The following is a 17,691-nucleotide window of genomic DNA, read 5'->3' on the forward strand; positions in this document are numbered from 1 at the left end:
TGTGTTTACATGCAATCATTTAATCCTTAGAACAAAGTGGACTCTATTTTTGTCATCTCCATTTTGCACATGAGGGAACTGAGGACCGAGGGAGTAAGTGATGGAGCTGGTATTCACACATGGGCGTCTGGCTCCGAGACCACTCTGAACCACTCCAGTATCCCACCGTCTCCCAGCACCATTGAAATGTGATGGCATAGGACTGCAAAATCCCCGAATCATAGACTCTTAGAATCCGACGCCAAGACCTTAAAAGTATACAGCCCTAAAATCAAAGCAGTGCTCAGAGGGCTTCAAGGTCCCTGCCCCCTTGTCCACAGCAGGAACCCTCTCACCAGGGTCTCCGATCCACTGGACATTGCACTTTTCCTTGAACACTTCCGGTTACAGGGATCTCATCACTTCACAAGACAGCTGTGATCGTCAATAAGTCAGGATCCTAGAACTTTAAGGAGCCTTAGTGCTCATTTAGTTTGATCCCTTTATTTATAGATGGGAGACTAAGTCTCAGGAAAGAAAGCTGACCTGTTGAAGGTGACACAGCTGATCAGAGGCAGAAACCGATGGGAGCCCGGCCTGTGGCTCCCCAGCTTGTGTTTCTGTCCCTGCAGACCTTTATATGGGATTGAGGACATTGTCCTATCGGCCTTGGTCTCCCCCCCACTCCGAGGGGCCTCTCAGAGCAGTTGTGTCCTCCAAGCCTTCTCTTCTCTGGGACAAATATTCTGTTATTCCTGTCTTGATTTTTGGGTCCGCCTTTGTTCATTTTTAAAAAACTCAACATGTACTGATCCCTCCTCTGCTGGGATCAGGCTAAGCGTTGTGGGGAGACCCCGCCCCGCCCTGGGGGAGCTCAGAGCCTGAGGGGGGAGATCCCGCCCCACCCCGGGGGAACTCAGAGCCTGATAGAGTAGTCAGCACATGGAGGATGGCGGCCTTGGTCCCCTCACCGTGGGTTTGCCTGGGCTCTGGCTGCCCCCCCTGTTCCCAGGCCCCCCTCCATCCTTGGACCTTGAGTGACACCTGTTTCTGAGTCCCCTGGGCCAATAAAAGCACTGCCCTGACAGCCAGGAAATTTTACAAGGAGCGGTCAGGCTTCCAGGTGGTGGGAAGCAGCCGTGGCCACCAGCCGTGGGAATGAGAAAGCACCCAGGAATGTGCCCAGGAGAACAGCTGCAGGAAGATCAGAGGCGGGGGAGGGAGGCTGGGGGCTGGGGGGCAGGCTCGGGTATCACCCCAGAGAGGAGGGGAAGGAATGAGATGAGCTGGCTGCTGCCGCCTGCCCGCTTCCCCTCAGGATCTCCCTCAGTGGCAGCCAAGGGTCCCCCACTGCAGGATGGGGGTGGGGAGGGCAGAGGGAGGTACGCTGGTCCCCGGATTGCTTAAATGCCAGTTTGCATTGCTTTCAAGTCTCAGGCTCTGAGTCCATTGCTTCCTTCTGGATGGCTAGAACCTGGGCTTGGCATCCATCAGGCTTGAGTTCCAGGCCCAGCTCAGCCTCTGCTGAGCTCTGTATCCCCCCCCATGTCGCTTCTCTGAGCCTCAGTTTCTGTGCCTGTGGCTTGGGGAGTGACCATCCCGACCTGAGACGGTGGTCTGCGCTTCCACCAGGTCACGTGGAAGTAGCCCCCAGCACTGCAGCTGGCATAAGGTAGGTGCCCAACAAAGGCTGGTCCCCCTTGGATAAGATAGAAGCGCCCCCAGTGAGCAGTTGGGGGTGGGACCTCTGTAGACCCGCCTCCCCCATTCACGGAGAAGCCAGGCCAAGAATGGGCTCCCACAGGAGCTGTTCATCAGACCCCTCTCTTCCTCCTCTGCACGCTCCCCCAGCCACCCAGCCTGAGCCTGTCCCAGCCGGGCCCCTAGAGACTGACTTAGAGAACTGTAGACCTCGAATCTGAGAGCTCAGCTTGGGGAGCGGAGGCAAGTCCCGCCACCCCACTGCAGGCCTTGAACCCCAGACAGACTCTGCTCTTTCCATGCCCTCCCTTCCCCCAGGCCCACTGATTAGGAGCCACGCACTTTGAGGGTGTGGAGGGCGTGTTCTAGGTCTGCCCACCCTCCCCCGCATGCTTCTAACTCACCAGGAACATGCTCCCAGTCAGCTTGCATGCTTCCCATAACAGGAAACTCATTACCCATCTTAGGAAGCTACGTCTGTTCTGGAATTTTTGTCCTGATTACTTCCTCCCCTCCTCAGAGATTTGGAGATTTTTCTACTCCCTGAGCTCCCTCTCTTGTGGCTGAACCAATGTCCTTCCTTCCTCCCTCCATCACCGTTTTCTCCTCTCCCTTTCTGCCTCTCCCTCCATCCCTCCTTCCCCCCTTCCCCCTCCCCCCATGAAGTTCTTGTCGGCAGGAGGATGAAGGCAATCCAAGTCCTCACTGCCGCTCCTGGCTTCCCTGGGACTGTCTAGGGATTAGTTAATCAGTCAACATTCGCTGCCCATTTACTCTGTACCAAGTGCCAGGGCAATACTTGTCTACACGGTTCCTGGATCACTTGCTGCAGACCCTCCATCCCCACCCTGGGGGGTGCCCACTAAGCCCTCTGACCCTGGCCACTCCCACCTTCCCAATCCTGGTCTCCGGATGATGCCCACTGCACAAGCCCCCAGGCGCCCCCTCACCTGCACTCGTGCCTCCGTCAGCTTGGTCCTCTGCGCCAGTTCCTCCCGGGTGTAGATGTCCGGGTAGTGAGTCCTCTCGAAGGCCTTCTCCAGCTCCTCCAGCTGCTCGGCTGTGAACGTGGTCCGACTGCGGCGCTGCTTACGTTTCAGAGGGAGGTCGGGTTCTGACTCCACGTCGGAGCCCTCATCCAGACGGTTGCCTACAGCCAGGTGAGAGGGAGGAAGAGAGTGGGGACCCAGTGAGATGGAGGGGTGCTTTGTGCACACCTTCAGGCCACCACGGCACTGAGGCTCAGGTCCCTCCTGAGCACAGGAAGGCTGTTCCCCCCGGCACCATTTATCCGCGTGAAGGCTGGGAAGCAACCTCTCTGCCCAGCCTTAGGGGATTGGTTAAATACCTTATGGCCCAGCCATTCCTTTAAAAAAAATAACCCCTGTAGTTGGGCATTTAGGTTATTTCTACTGACACGGAAGGATGTCCATGACATAGCACTCAGGGGATGGTTTCATGACGAAACACACTTGTCAAAATTCCTAGAACTATAGTCTCCAAAAAGGGGAGAATTTTACCGAATATTCACTGCACCTCAATACACCTGACTTTAAGAAGAAGGCAAGGTACAAACCAGGGTGTGGAGGTGAATCCCACTTTTGGAAAAAGCATGCGTAATACATTATGGAACACTACACCCCAAAGACTAACAAATGTTAACCTTCAGGGTGACAGAATTTTTGTTTTCTTTTAAAAACTTATTTATGGTTTAGTATTTCTTAAATGATGATCATTTAAACAATGACACTATTGCATTTTTGGAAAATATTGCAAAAACTAACGCAAGGAAGAAGTAGGAAGAAAGGAAAGGATGGAGGAAGGGAGCAAATGCTTGTGCCCGGGGCTGGCAGTCAGGAAGCTTAGATTCCAGGCTTGGTTCTCTCCCAAACGCCCTGAACAGTGACCCTAGGAAGGCTACCTTCCCTCCTTGGGTCTCAGTTTCCCCATTTACAGTATGAAGGGTTTGGACGCTGTGACTTCCACACCCAGGCCCTTCCTGGGATGTTCCAGGATCACCGAGTGATCTTACAGGCTGGAGGAGACCTCACCTGATGACCTTGGCCATGGCCATGACTCCCACCACATCATCCCCATTAATTTCCACCCTGGAGCCTAGGGGTAGGTGAAGGCCTTTGCTTCCTGTGCAGAGAGAGCCCAGGAGTCTGGCCCTGGATGGGCTGTCAGGACAGGAATTTACTTCTGTCCCAGGTCCAGGTGATGGAGGCTGCAAGAAGGGCTTGATCAAGCTCCTCAGCAGTCAGGGCTGAAGACACCCTGGGGGCTGAACTGACTCTCCACCCCCATCAAGCTTGGGCCTCTTGCCCATCCCTGATCCAGCAGAAGGAATGCCAGCAAGGAGCTCCCTAGCCAGGGCTCTGAAGCTGCACCCTCAGGAGCCCTGGGGGAACTGTAGAGAGCATGGAGGAGGAGGCTGGTGAGAAGAGGAAACCAAGGAAGGGAAAAGAGAAAGCAGGCAGAGATGATCTTCCTCTTCCCCACTCCTGCTTTCTGCCTTTTCTTGTTTCATTTCTCTCTCCCCTCCCTTTCCATCTCCATCTTTGGTTTTTCTGGAAGCACATCTATGTTTTGTCTTCATTCATTCCCCAGAGCACTGACAGAGCACCTGCTATGTGTCATGCACAGATTACGTAAGCTGTGTTCTGGAAGCTCACCTGAGTCAAGCTGGAAGAGCCTCAGAGATCATGTGCTCACACTACAGATGGGAGAAACTGAGTCACAGAGAAGTAACATCACACACCCAAAGTCCCTCAGCAAGTGTCCACACCCACACTCAGACCCTGCTCTCCTGTCCCCCATCCTGTTCTTACCCAGTGGCTTCAAATGTTGGTTATACAGATAGGTCTAGGCTCCTCCCACAAGGGACAACTGTCCCCCATCCCTGAAAACAACAAAACACCTAATGCAACCTCTTAGATGTCAAGTGGAGGTGAAGGGAAAGGCATTCCAGGCGGGGGGAAGAGCATGTGCAAAGGCCTGGCGTTTCAAAGGGCATGATGCGTGATGCTATCGTGGGGCTGCATCCACAGCTGGCAGATCATCCAGTCTTGGGCAATGCTCCTCTGCCCCAGATCCCCTTTCCCCCATCCTGCTAACACGGCCATTGGGAGGTCATCCCTGCTTTTCATTGGCCGCTGATTGTGACGCCACACAACAAGGGAACCAATGGATAAGGAGACCTGCCTTCATCGCTGCCTGCCTCACCCCTAAAGGCAGAGACCTGGGGTCGGATCCAGCCACCCCCCTGCCCTTTCCCAGCTGCCCAGCTCCCTGTCACTAAGAGGAGGCCAGAACGGTCACAGCTGGCATGCTGGGGTGCTTTCCCCAGCACGTCCGGGGCTCAGAGCCAAACACAACTAATCCCAAGGATTCACTTCCTGAAACTCACTGCATAACTTCGATTTTCTGACGTTGACAAGGAGAGAGCCCTTGGGGCCTCAGAAGGAGGAAGCTGAGATTGGCAGGCAGGAAGGGAGGCCAGCCTGTAGATGGGGAATGGGACACCGGGCTCTGTCCTCCAGTGGGGACCCTTGGGCTCGGACAGGAGCTGAGATGGGAAGCAGGGCTGTTGGGGGCAAAACCTATGGGTAGAGATCGTACTCAGAGCTGTGAGGTCAGACTGGGGAGGAGATGGAGAGCCCCAGCCTGATGGAGAAGGCACAGCCCTGTCCTGGGAGAAACCTCCTCCTGATTAAGTCTCAGCTCAGTTTAGAGCAGTGCCGTCCAATAGAACTTTCTGTGATGATGGAAATGTTCTAGGTCTGTGCAGTTCAATATGGTAGTATCAGCCACGTGTAGTACCGAGCACTTGAAATGTGTCTAGTGCAACTGAAGATCCGAGTTTTTCATTTTATTTCATTTTCCTTCCAATTTACTTAGCCGCACGGGGCTGGTGGCTACCCCACAGGACAGCGTGTCTTTAGCACCGCTGGTCTCTCTTTTTAGCAAGGAGAGGACAGGCCTCAAGATCTTTCTGCATGCACTAGTCTCCAGGTAGAATTTAATGACATTGTTTGTTTTTAGGATATTTGTTTTTATGGTTCCCGTCTGTTTATAGAACGTGATAGGCGTATTTCATTTACAAGAGAAATCGTTTCCTTGAATTCAGTTTTTAAAGATACTTTTGTACCAAGTAAAATATCAGGGAAATAATAGAATAGGCTGTAGGACTGTAATCAAAGTCATGAATGCAGGTAGCAAATGACTGACTGGAGATAAGTTCAAGGTGCTTCTGTTACTAGACCTTGCCCAGCCTCAGTGCCCACTCAGGCCCCATGTGCATCAGATGCTCTTGCCATCCAAAGTACTTCTGGCTTTCTAGGTGCCTCACGGAATTCTGTGTTTATTTCTTCCTCATCTCCCTGTCCCTCCTGCCCCTTACTGAGCACGGATCTGGGATCTCCTCGAGCCCAGAGAGACACCCAGATGGAAACCCAGACTAGAAAAGGCAGAGCAGGGCCCACAAGTCTCTGCTGATTGAAAAGATCTGGAACGATCCACTAGGATGATGGTGGTTGCCATAACAACCTTCTGGATGCTGAGTGGGGAGAGCAGGGCCATGTCCCAGTAGCTGGGAGATGCAGAGAGATCTCAAGAGAGCTGGACCACAGTCTGTGACTTCAGGCCCCTGGAAAAGATGTCCCGCCTCCAGCCTGGCCCATCCCAGGGGAAGAGACCCCCCCCTCCCATGCTAGGTTGGAGCCTTTCTTTGGTGTGCCATCCTCATGGCAGGTCTATGAAGCTGGCACTATTGGTTCTTTTACAAATAGGGAAACAAAGCTCAGAAAGGTTCAGTAACTTGAGAGAGGCCACATAGCCAGTAAGCCCACGCTCATTCCTGGAGAGGGATGGGGAGGAAAGACAGATTGAGAGGGAGTTTCGGGGGCCCTCTGGGGCAGCTCTGGTCTAGTCAAGAGTCCTTTTCTGGGAGGCCTGACACCTGGATTCTGAGCTCTGTCTCCACCCTTGCTGTGTGGCCTTGGACAAGTTGCATCCTCTCTCTGGACCTCCATTGTCTCAGAGGTAAAAATGAGGATAATGATACAACCCTGCATGCCTCACTGGACTGCTCTGAGAACAGAATGAAATGAAGACTATGGGAGTAATTTGGAACATGTAAAGGGCACATGAAGGATTATTATTATTATTGATGAGGCTAATGATAATAACAGAAAAAAGGGGCATCGACGCACTCCTGCTCATCCAGCAGAACCCAGATGGTGGGTGTCCTCCCCCAGGAAGCCTTCCTGGGCCCGTACAGGCCAGGCTGGTTTCACTGCTCATCCTTGGAGCTCTCAAAGCTCATCAGGAGGGCTTCCCTGGTGGCGCAGTGGTTGAGAATCTGCCTGCCAATGCAGGGGACACGGGTTCGAGCCCTGGTCTGGGAAGATCCCACATGCCGCGGAGCAACTAGGCCCGTGAGCCACAATTACTGAGCCTGCGCGTCTGGAGCCTGTGCCCCGCAACAAGAGAGGCCGTGACAGTGGAAGGCCCACGCACCGCGATGAAGAGTGGCCCCCGCTTGCCACAACTAGAGAAAGCCCTCGCATAGAAATGAAGACCCAACACAGACCAAAAATAAATAAATAAATAAATAAATAAATAAATAAATAAGTCAGGAGCTCTTTAAAAAAAAAAGCTCATCAGGAGACATCAAACTTGCCTGTTTATGGGTCTCTTGGTCCCACTGGACTGGGAGAAGGGACACAAAGAGCCCTGATGCCACCACATCACCTTCACTTTGGTTTCCCCTGTGCTGCCTCGCCCCCTCCCCGCCCCTGGGAACCCTTTAGCCTCTGAGTTAAATTAATAGGATTAGGTGGACTTGGCCACAAAGAGGCCCCGCTGGCTGGGGCTGAGTCCTCCATGCATTGAAAGCTGGTTGCCTCTTGGTGAAGCCTGGGCAGCTGGCACAGGGTGGGGGACACATAGGGAGGGGGACATGGGCTCACATCCATTCAACAGAGGCTGGATTTGGGGTGACCAGTGGGGGAGCAGCCTCCTGGCCATCTGCAGCCCCTGCCTTCCTGCTCTGAAGCAGCTCTGGAGAGAAAGGTCCCAGTGGGGGTGGGACAGAGCCTGGAGCTGGTCTGGATAGCCCCAGGACAGGAATATGATGAGGGACCCTCTCTCTGGGTTCCCAGATCCTGTCTTGCTTAGGGATGTGAGGAGTCCAATACAGAGCAAGGAAGAAACAGCCCCTCCCTTGGGGCCCTCCCAATCTTACGGGGGGGAAAAACAGCCTCTGGCTTAGGAAGCTTCCAATCTGATGGAGGAGGCCTCACCCCTGTGATAGGAATTTCCCAGTCTGATGGAGGAAGTACTACGTCCAGGTGAACTGGGGCCAGGACAGGCATAAAAGAGGAAGACAGCTCCGTGAATTGAGAGCAGCCTGAGGATAGAATAAGGGATGAGAGGGTGACAAGAGCTGCCTGGCTTGTCAGAGCTTTAGGGCGGACAGGAGCAGGTCTGCTCAGGTCAGAGCCCAGCTCAGGCCAGGTTGATGGAAGTGGAGAGAAAATCGCTGGGGGGCACCTCTCCTGTCCTCTACCCCAGCCTCTGCCCCCTCCTTTGAAGCGTGCTGAATTTCACAGCCACTGACATGGGAGGCCTCAGTTACGCCAGCGAGGCCCCACCATCACTGGCCCTGCCCACACGTCCAGACTCACCCCACCACTCCCTGTCCAGCTCTCAGCGTCCTAAATGACCCAGCTGGGCTGTCTCACACCTCCCTGCCTTTGAACTCCAGCCTCCTCTGCTCGGAATGCCTCACCCTTTCATCGATGCACTCCTGTTCATCCTGCAGAACCCAGCTGCTGGGTGTCCTGGGTCCATCCAGGCCAGGCTGGTTTCACTTCTCATCCTCGGAGCTCTCAGAGCTCATCAGGAGACATCAAACTGGCCTGTTTCTGGTCTCTTGGTCCCACTGGACAGGGAGATCCTTGAGTCCAGCAGAGACTGTGCCTGGCACACAGCAGGGGCCTAATAAAGCCTCCTTAAATGAATAGAGCTTGGCAGAATGCTCGAAAAGTTCCTTTCAAACTCTGACACACTGCAGTAGTCACGACCCTATACTTGTGCACGCACTCTACAGTTTACAGGCCCTTTCACAGTTCCAACACTAATCTCTCCCAATGGACGGTCAAGCAGGCAGGATTAGCCCCATTTTACAGATGGTCGGTGAAGTCTCAGGCCAGTGAGGCCGGGAAGAAAACCCAGGACTTGGGACTCCCAGCCCAGTGAAAGCCAACTTTGCTATAATTCCCAGGTGATGGAGAATTCCATTTCTGATCATGAAAACCCAGGTGGCTTCTTCTCCATCCCACCCTCCCAAACTTTCTCTGTTCTCCCTTTTGCCAAAGAAAAGCATGGAAATGAGATGGTCACAATTTCTGGACCTACCCACCTCTCTCTCAGAAGGCGGGAGGGAGCTGAGCCATCTCCAAACCAAGTCCTTGTCATGGAAGATCCATGGAAGCCAGCAGTGGCCCTGAGGTTTGGGGTCCTTATCTCAGCCCCCCAACTCAGAGACGCCCTCCCACCCCGCTCCTGAGCTCCCCCGTCCCCGCAGCCTCCCAGCCCAGCCTTTATTACAGTTTAACATAGGCCGGCTCACAGCCGCAGCAGAGAAATGAATCACATAATAGTTGATATGCGTTTTAATCAAGTAATTCGGGCAGAGCCGAGAGCCAGCGAGTGTGGGCTGGGTGTCCCTGAATACCAAACAGGCCTGGGCGCAGGTCTTGGAAAATGGAAAAGTCATTTACAGCTCAGCTGGGGGCCCAGCGAGCAGGGGCCGTGGCGGGCGCCCTCCCAGCCCCTCCACAGGAACTGTTCATCTGTAACCAGCGTGTGGTGCGTGCAGCTCGGTAGGGTCGGCAGGAGCCGGACCAGACGGCACACAAGACCTGGGTGAAGGGGGTGGATGCAGAGGAGGGAATCAAACCCCTAGTTACACCTCCCTGGAAGCGACCCCTCCCATTCACCTTCTCTGCCCAAACTTCTCTTGGGTACCCATCTCAGCACCACCACCCAGGCATCCAGGTCACAGACCTTAGGAGTCCTTAATAACCCCTTTGCTCTCCCATCACGCCTCACAGGCAATCAGCCCAGCACCAAAAGCGGGTGATTCAGCATCCCGGTTCGCTGCGAACCCACCCCGCCACTCCACCCTGGCCCTGCCCCAGAATCTGTCCATCTCTCCCTGGACTCCAGCAGTTGGCTCCGGCCCCAGCAATCGTCTCCGGCCCCAGCAATCGTGGGCCTTTGCACAGGCTGTGCCCTCCGCCTGGAACACCCTTCCCATTCCCCTCTTGGCCTGCAGTTTGCTGCTGGCTGGAGCAGGGCATTGAAAAGCCCTGCTGGGACTTCCCTGGCGGTCCAGTGGTTAAGACTCTGTGCTTCCACTGCAGCGGGCGCGGTTCGATCCTGGTTCCGGAACTAAGATCCTGCAAGCTGAGCGGCGCAACAAAAAAAAAAAAAAAAAAAAAAAGCATAGGCTCCTGACACAGTTTGCCTGGATTCTGTAGATTCCACACGTGTAAAATATGGATAATGATGGGAATTCCCTCCCCCCAAGAACCACTTTCCTTGCTTTGCGGTTTTTCCACAGCACATAGCACAGTCAGATATGCTAAATATTCCATTTTATTGCCCGCCCCCCGCCCCCCCCCCCGCATCATCCTGGCCCTCACTAGAGTGCAAGCTCCAAGCAGCTGGGCGTTTTTGTCTCGTTTGTTCACTGCTGAATCTCCAGTGCTTGGCATAAAGTGGACACCCAAATATTTGTTGAATAACGGAAGGAATGAGTAAATGAGTGAGTATATTAAGGCCAGGAAAGAGTGCCAGGGACAAGCGAGTGCTCAGCAAGTGTGAGCTTCCATCAAACCTCATCATTTTCCCACTCAGTTTGGGACCATTCCTCCAGGAAGCCTTCTGGAGGATGGCACCCTCTCCATCTGGGTCTGGGGTGCCCACCTCTGTGCCCTCACGGCTGGGGCTCAGCTAAACTGTCCCCGTGGATTCATTTCAGTCCTGCTCTCCAAGAGGCCTCCCGAGGGGTCGGGAGGCATTGGTGAGGTAGGGGTCCAAATAGGTTCTGTCTGACTCCAAATCCTACGCTATTTCTCAGCGACTGACGGAGACCCAACTTCACTCTGCCAGCTCCAGGAGGAGAGGGAAGGGAGGAGAGCATCTTTAGGACGCCTGGGTGGAACTCTCACTTTGTTCATAAGCTAAACGTGAGAAAACTTTTCCTTCTGCCGGAAGTCCCCATCAAACCCCAGCAGGCTGCCTTTTTTTTAAAACTCTGAACCTTTGGTAGCTGATTTGCATTACAAAATACGAGGCCCACATGGGGTATTCTCTGATTGTGGCTTCTGTGCTCACAGTATGGTCCTGTCCTCAGGCACTAGAGGGCACTCTTTATACATTCCTGCCAGGAAGGGGACTATCTAGGAAGAAGGAAGCAGTACTGTTGGAAATGGTACTGTGTAGTTGCATCTCCAGAATTCAGAGCCATGTTTTCTCATGATGTATCCAGAGCTCTGTCTGCACCCAACTGTGAACCAAGCCCAAGTCACGTGTGGGAGAGAAGAGTGGGTTGGTAGAGGGCTGGAACTGTCTGAGCCAGCACTCAGTCAGGGAAGACTTCCTGGGGACAGAGAGTTCAAAACTAATGTTCGCCTGCTTAGGGCAAGAGGTTGAAGCTGAAGAGTGGTGATCAGTGCTGGGTAGACAGCAGAGCCTGCTCTGTCAGCTCCTGAAAGGGGGCGTGCCAACGGGGCTCCGCCTCGCAGAGCGTGGCCGAGCCCGTCACCGGCAGACACCGGGAAGAGGTGGGCAGAACAGAAGCTGTGAGATCAGAAGCACCCGAGTTTGAATTCTGGATCTGCCCCCTACCGCTATAGATGCTGAATGTGTGACTGAATTCCAAGCCTCCTTCGCATCCTTTCTAAAATGGCGGCAGTGATGGGAGTCAAGGAGGAAAGGAAGAGAGAAGACTATGTCCGGAGGTTGAGCTCCAAGAGTGGGGGTGATGGGCCCCCCCAGCCCTGGCTGAGCAGACCCCATCTCTCTTCTCATTCAGGCAGAAGCCTGGCAGGCGGGGAGCCGGCACTCTGGGCTCTGTCCCCGACCTGCTGTGTGACCTTGAACGTGTCACTCGTCCTCGTGGCATCTCCATTTCCCCATCCACCCACGGGGAGTAAGAACTGCCATCCACCTGCCCCTCAGGGTGTTGGTGTAGCTGCACAGATGGAAACCTCGAGAAATCACCAAGGGGCGCCTCTGATGCAGTGATCACAACCTGCTGCCCTACTCACTCAGGAAAGTTACTTCGCTCCTCTGGGCCACAATTTCCTCATCTGTAAAAGGAGGAAAATCACACAGTGTTGACCTCACAGAGTCGTCATACATGAAAATTAAATGAACTACTGCAAGACAAGGCTTACAACACTGCCACGTATACAGTAAGTACTCAACATACGTTAGTTGTTATTATTATTGCTATTACGACTGATGCCCGAATACAATGAGAACTTCATCTACCTCTGGAGCAAGCACATTTGCCTGGCACAAAACACGAAGGCAAGGAATGCATGCATGCATGCATGCATAAACAAATGAATGAATATCCCTTTGTCATTCCTTCCTTATTCTCCTACGGTGGAGGCTTTGTACAAACCCAGCCACACCCACAGACCCCGCATCCCATCCCCAGGGGGAGCCATCCCAGGAGCAAGTGGTGCCCATGGAGAGGAGAGGTGCAAGGGTCTCAAGTAAGCCATCCAGCTGGGGCACCAATGCTGGCAGGCACGAAGGGGCCAAGGCAGGCACTCAGAAAGCTGGGCTGGGAGAGGCCTGGGGTGAGGCCTCCAAATCAGTGAAGGAGAAATGACAGCAGCTGGGGCCCCAGTGGCCAGACGAAGCCGCCCTGCGTGGCGGCAAGGAAGAGGCAGCCTGGCCACCCGTCAGAGCCCCACAAAGCCACTGTGAAAGGACCACATGCCTGGGAAGTCAAGCCTGCCCAGACCCTCCTTCCTCCACCTCCCGACCCCCACTCCCCCTCCTCAAAGCTGGAGCCTGGAAGGCTGCAGCCACTGGAAAGTCGTCACAGGAGGTAGGATGGAAAATGGTTTCAGGAGCCCGGCTCCATCCATCAACCCTCCTGCCTCCAGGCTCAGCTCTGAGGAAGGGCTTAAACCTGGGGCTCACTGAACCCCGAAGACTGGGCTCTGTGACCACACAAAGTCTCCTACAGCAGGACTGGGCAGGAAGGCCACAGGAGAAGAAACATAAAAAGAGCTGCTGATGTGTTTTGAGCTATGTGCCTTTCCCGTGGTAAGTCATGTGGTCCCATGATAACTCTAAGAGGTGAGTGTTACTATGAGCCCCATGTTACAGATGAGGAAACTGAGGCTCAGAGGGACTAACTTAGTAGCAGACTGACAATTAAACCCGGGCAGCTTGCCCCTGAGTCCCTGTCTTCACCATCAAGGTGACCCCTGTGAGCCTGGCATTCAGGGTCCTCCCTGCCCTGCCCCGAATGTGCCTCCCCTGAAGGTCACTGCCAGGTCTTTGTACCCTGCAGTGGCCTGGGATGGTGCCCTCACACTACTTCCTACTGTCTCGCTTCCCCCATCCTTCAAGTCTGGACCTGAAGTCCACCTAGTCCAGGAAGCCCTCCATGACTGCCACACCCTGAGCGCTCTCCTGGAATCCCTGTGGCATTTGCCCCCCGTGCCACCCTCTCAGCACATGGCCTCGACTCCTGCTGGGGGCTGACAATTAAGTTTGTGGGTTTGTTTGTTTGTTTTTAGTTTTTCGCCACACCTCAGGCCATGCGGGATCTTAGTTCCCCGACCAGGGATCGAACCCGTGCCCCCTGAATTGGAAGCGTGGAGTCTTAACCACTGGACCACCAGGGAAGTCCCAATGTTTGAAGGCTTGTGTTCTGTTTACCTTATCATCCAGTTCACAAAAGGTTTATTTGAACTTCTCGAGGATGGGAACTAGGTCTCCCCCATCAAGTTGGGGACACTCCGGAGTAGAGGCTTCGCCTTCACAATAAGACTGGCAGCTTCTTAAAGTTGGAAACTATATTTCTTCTGTTATAACTGGGCATTACCCCAGGGTGGGGTGACTGGGCATAGCTCTGAGTTCCTATCATTCTAGAATGTTCTTAATAACAGTCTCCCATGGGAACTGCAGCTGTCAGTTAAACGAAGAAACCATAGACCTTGCCCTCCCAAACACAACAAGGAGAAATGACTCAAGCTTCCTCAAAGTCATAGGTTCTCTCTTGGGACTCTGGGCCGATTCCTTTTCCCTCGGGAGCCATTTCTAGCCATCCAACTTCCATCCAGCCCCACCTCCATCTTTCTTTAAATGGGCCTCCCAGAAAACTCTGAAACCTAACATCACATTGCATACCAAGGTGCACCTACTGGCTGCCCCACAGACCCACACGGACAAAAGCCATAGCAGTTACTGTGCCCCACCACGGAGACGAGCGCATTTCTCAGAACCCTGCCGCCTTCGAAGAGAACCACGCATACAGGTGGGCAGTGCTGTGAGCGTGGGCTTGAAAGTGAAGCAGGATCACTGGAAAAACAAGTCAGACCTTTAATGTCGCTTAACGGAGGCCAGCCTTCCTCCTTAGGAACAGAAAGCTTTACCTGGGAAGCCCACCTAACAGAACAGACTTCCCCTCTGTAGACCAACACCCAAGCCTTCAACCTGAGTTACTTCTCCACCTATTGCTGCCTCCGGGAACTCCAGATTAAAATACAGATAGTCACTGCAGACGTGACACCCCCAGGCCTGCTACAGGCAGCTGGCACCCCGGCCAGAGGAGGGTCTCCAGGGAGCCTGTGGGCTGCTTGGAAAGACTAGGGGATTCCAGACTGGAACCCTGAAGTTTGCTCCTGACTTTGTCTCCAACTTGCTGTGTGACCTTAGCAAGTCTAAACCCCTCTCTGGGCCCCCTTTTCCCCATCCCTGAAAACCAGAGGTCCTCCTGGGTCTCTACGAATGACCCTGAGAAGGGGGCCTGGGCTGTATCTGATTTATTCATTACTTCACACTCCAGACCCCAGTATAGTCACTGGCATACGTAGGGCTTTGGATAAATGTCTGTTGCTGGATGAAAGAATGATGATGGATGGGGCTAGTGAGGCGCTCCAGAAGGGATTGGGATTCTAAGCTGGGAGTGCAGTGTGGGCTACAAGACACCCCAAGATCATCTGATTCCTGTGGGGGTGAAGAAGGATGGATTTCATGACCCTCGTATTCTGCCCAGGGCCAACCCTGCTTGCCAGTAGTCCCCAACCCTTCTTCCTGTCTTAGGGGAAGGCGGTGGGGGAAGGCTTTTCCCCTCCCTGCCCCTCCCCCCTCCCCTCCCTGCCCCTCCCCCCTCCCCTCCCCTCTCCCCAGCCAGTCGTGGGCCCCTTGTGTCTATGGCTGGTCTCTGGGCAGCCCGGCCTTTCATGGTGCATTCTCCTGCTGCCCGCTCCCCACCCTCGCTCCCCAGCAACCCCATCCTGTCGTGCCCCCATCAATCTACGGCAACCCAGCCTCTCCAGCTGGCCTGGCTGGGCTGTTCCCAGGCAGAGCAGGTCCACAGTGGAAGGTGGTGGAAAAATGTGGACAAATTTCTGATTTGCAACACTCTGGGAAAGAGTTTATTGCCATTGTTTGAGGACGAATGTATAAATAAAGCAAGGCGAAGATTGCAGGGGGAGGCTGATGAAAGGCAGAAAACGAGAAATTTTATGGCCATAAGGAGCGTACTCTAATGGTGATTTCTGAGGCACTGGACCATGGTAGTTACTTAGCCAAATGATCGCTGTGAAGCTGGGCAAGGCGGCTTATTTCTTAATTACTGTTACGTATTGTGTCAGGCGGACGCCCCAGCCCTGGAAAACTTGGTCTTGAAGCAGACACCAGCTCGGAGCCAGGTCCCAGTGCTGGGATGCTGGTGGGTCCACGGCAGGCCATCGCCTGCACCCTTCAAGGGCAGGGGGTTCCCAGGGCCCGATGACCTCTCCTCCTGTCCAGGCTCCTGCCCCCAGATATTAATTCATCCACTCAACAGATAGGTGTAGGTTCTGAGCCAGCTATGGGTGATAGAGCAGAGGATGAAAAGGACAAGATGTCCAGTTTGAAAAGATATTCGCAAAAGGCAGCTAGGGGCTCATTTGGGGCTCCTCCTGCAAAATAAGTGAGCAGGCAGGACAGAAGGGGGAAGGAGGCAGGCTGTGTGATCAGAAGGGGGTGGAGAGAGAAGAGGGACGGCTCTGGTGTGCTGTGTCACCTGGGCCAGGTACACAGCCTCTGTGAACCTCTGTTTCTTCACCTGTGAAAAGAGGGGCAGGACTAAATTATCCCCTTTTGGCTCTAACACAGTATGGTTCTGAAATTCTAAGATGCTGTGATTCTGTTGCTGTTGGAGTTGGTGAGGTTGATTTTTCAAAGGTGATCAGCACTTGTCCTGTTAAATACTTTCATCTTCTTTTAATTGTCTGTTTCTGTCAAGTGATGCACTAATAGAAAGGGGGGGGGTTACAGTTTATTTAGGGTCTGCTAGGCGCCAGGAACTCAACACGCATTGTGTCCTTTCATGAAATCCTCACAAGCATCTCTTAGGGCCAGTGCTCTTTGGTAAACGCTCAGAAAGGTGTGGAGACCTGTCGGATGCTAAGTGGCAAAGCCTTCCTTCAGCCGAGGTGGGTTCCAGGCCAAAGCCAGCGAATGCATTTTAAGTCAATCAAGCTGCCTCCCCAGCATCTCCTACAGGAGTGGTTCTTAGGGCATCAGAATCCCTGGGAGGGCTTGTGGAAACACAGATTGCTGGGCCCCCCCACACGGGGGGAGTTTCTGATTCAGTAGGTGGAGCCTAAGAAGTTGCATTTCCAACAAGTACCCCAGTGATACCGCCTCTGATGCTGGGGACCACACTTTGAGAACCACTGTTCCATAGAAATTCAAAGAAAAGTAGCAACAGCTAACAAACAAAAACCACGCTGCTTCAGGGAAAGGGAAAAGCATACAACTTTTCTTGCTATTATCAGAATGGAGGTAGAGGGGCTGAGAGTGCCAAGCCCACAGCCCTTCACCACACCAAAACCCTAGGTCTTGTTCACAATGATGGGGGAGAAGACACTCACCCAGGGGGACCCAGAGGGGGGCCAGTTTGGCAGGTGAACTTTCTTCTCTGCTGTCCTTGCTCCTGCAGCTTGCCATGGTGGCTGGGTCATCAGACTCAGAACCACCTGGATGTCTGGAACCCTGACCAGGGCCCAGCCTGTCCCTGCCCTGCCCCAGTCTCTGGACCCACCTCTTTCCACCCCTTCTATCTACCCTGGCTTCTGTCCTAAGTCCTCTTCCTTCTCCCACCATCTCTCCCTCCATGATCAGCAATCAGATGTGCACTGGTATTAACAGGGGAAACAGCTGCCACAGCATCAAAACACTGACTTCAAAAGGCTGAAGTCAGGGACCACGCCTGACACATGCCTCCTCCCTGACCCATCTTCCAGCCTCCCAGCTTGAGTTATTTGAAGAGGCGATGTTTCCGCTCCAGAAAAACGAGGACCTTTATCTGTTCTGTTTACTGCTTTATTCCCACTGCCCAGAAGAGGGCCTGGCCCATGGGAAGAGCTCAACACAGATTTGCTGAATGAAAGAATGAATGAGTGAATAAATGCACATTTATGGAATGAAAGCACTGCCCCCCGCCCCCATATGCTAAGATCTCTGCAGTAACTTGCAACGTTCCGACAGATGCTGACGAACGTTTGCTCTTCAGGCCAACGTGCTTATTGGCAAGTAGAATCGTCCTGCACAATGATCTCATTAGAAATGTATTTATGCATCGCCAGACACCTGGCACCACGCTGAAAGCCCCAGCTAGCCAGCTGAACAGTTCCAAGAGGTCTGGAGGATTGACGCTCTGTAAGCCAGCACACAGGTACTCCACTGAATCCCCTC

General features: G+C 53.6%; 1 protein-coding gene across 2 annotated transcripts in view; it reads right to left on the reverse strand.

The window, feature by feature from the left end:
- The window catches only part of PAX7 (paired box 7), a 99,354-nt gene that overhangs the window by 42,673 nt on the left and 38,990 nt on the right, over positions 1 to 17,691 (reverse strand). For both annotated transcript variants that reach the window (XM_061187056.1, XM_061187055.1), the window contains exon 5: positions 2,631 to 2,830. In XM_061187056.1, coding sequence (XP_061043039.1) covers positions 2,631 to 2,830 — 200 coding nt within the window. The remainder of the gene's footprint in view (positions 1 to 2,630; positions 2,831 to 17,691) is intronic.

This window comes from Eubalaena glacialis, chromosome 3 (genome assembly GCF_028564815.1).
Source record: "Eubalaena glacialis isolate mEubGla1 chromosome 3, mEubGla1.1.hap2.+ XY, whole genome shotgun sequence".
Classification (NCBI taxonomy): Eukaryota; Metazoa; Chordata; class Mammalia; order Artiodactyla; family Balaenidae; genus Eubalaena; species Eubalaena glacialis.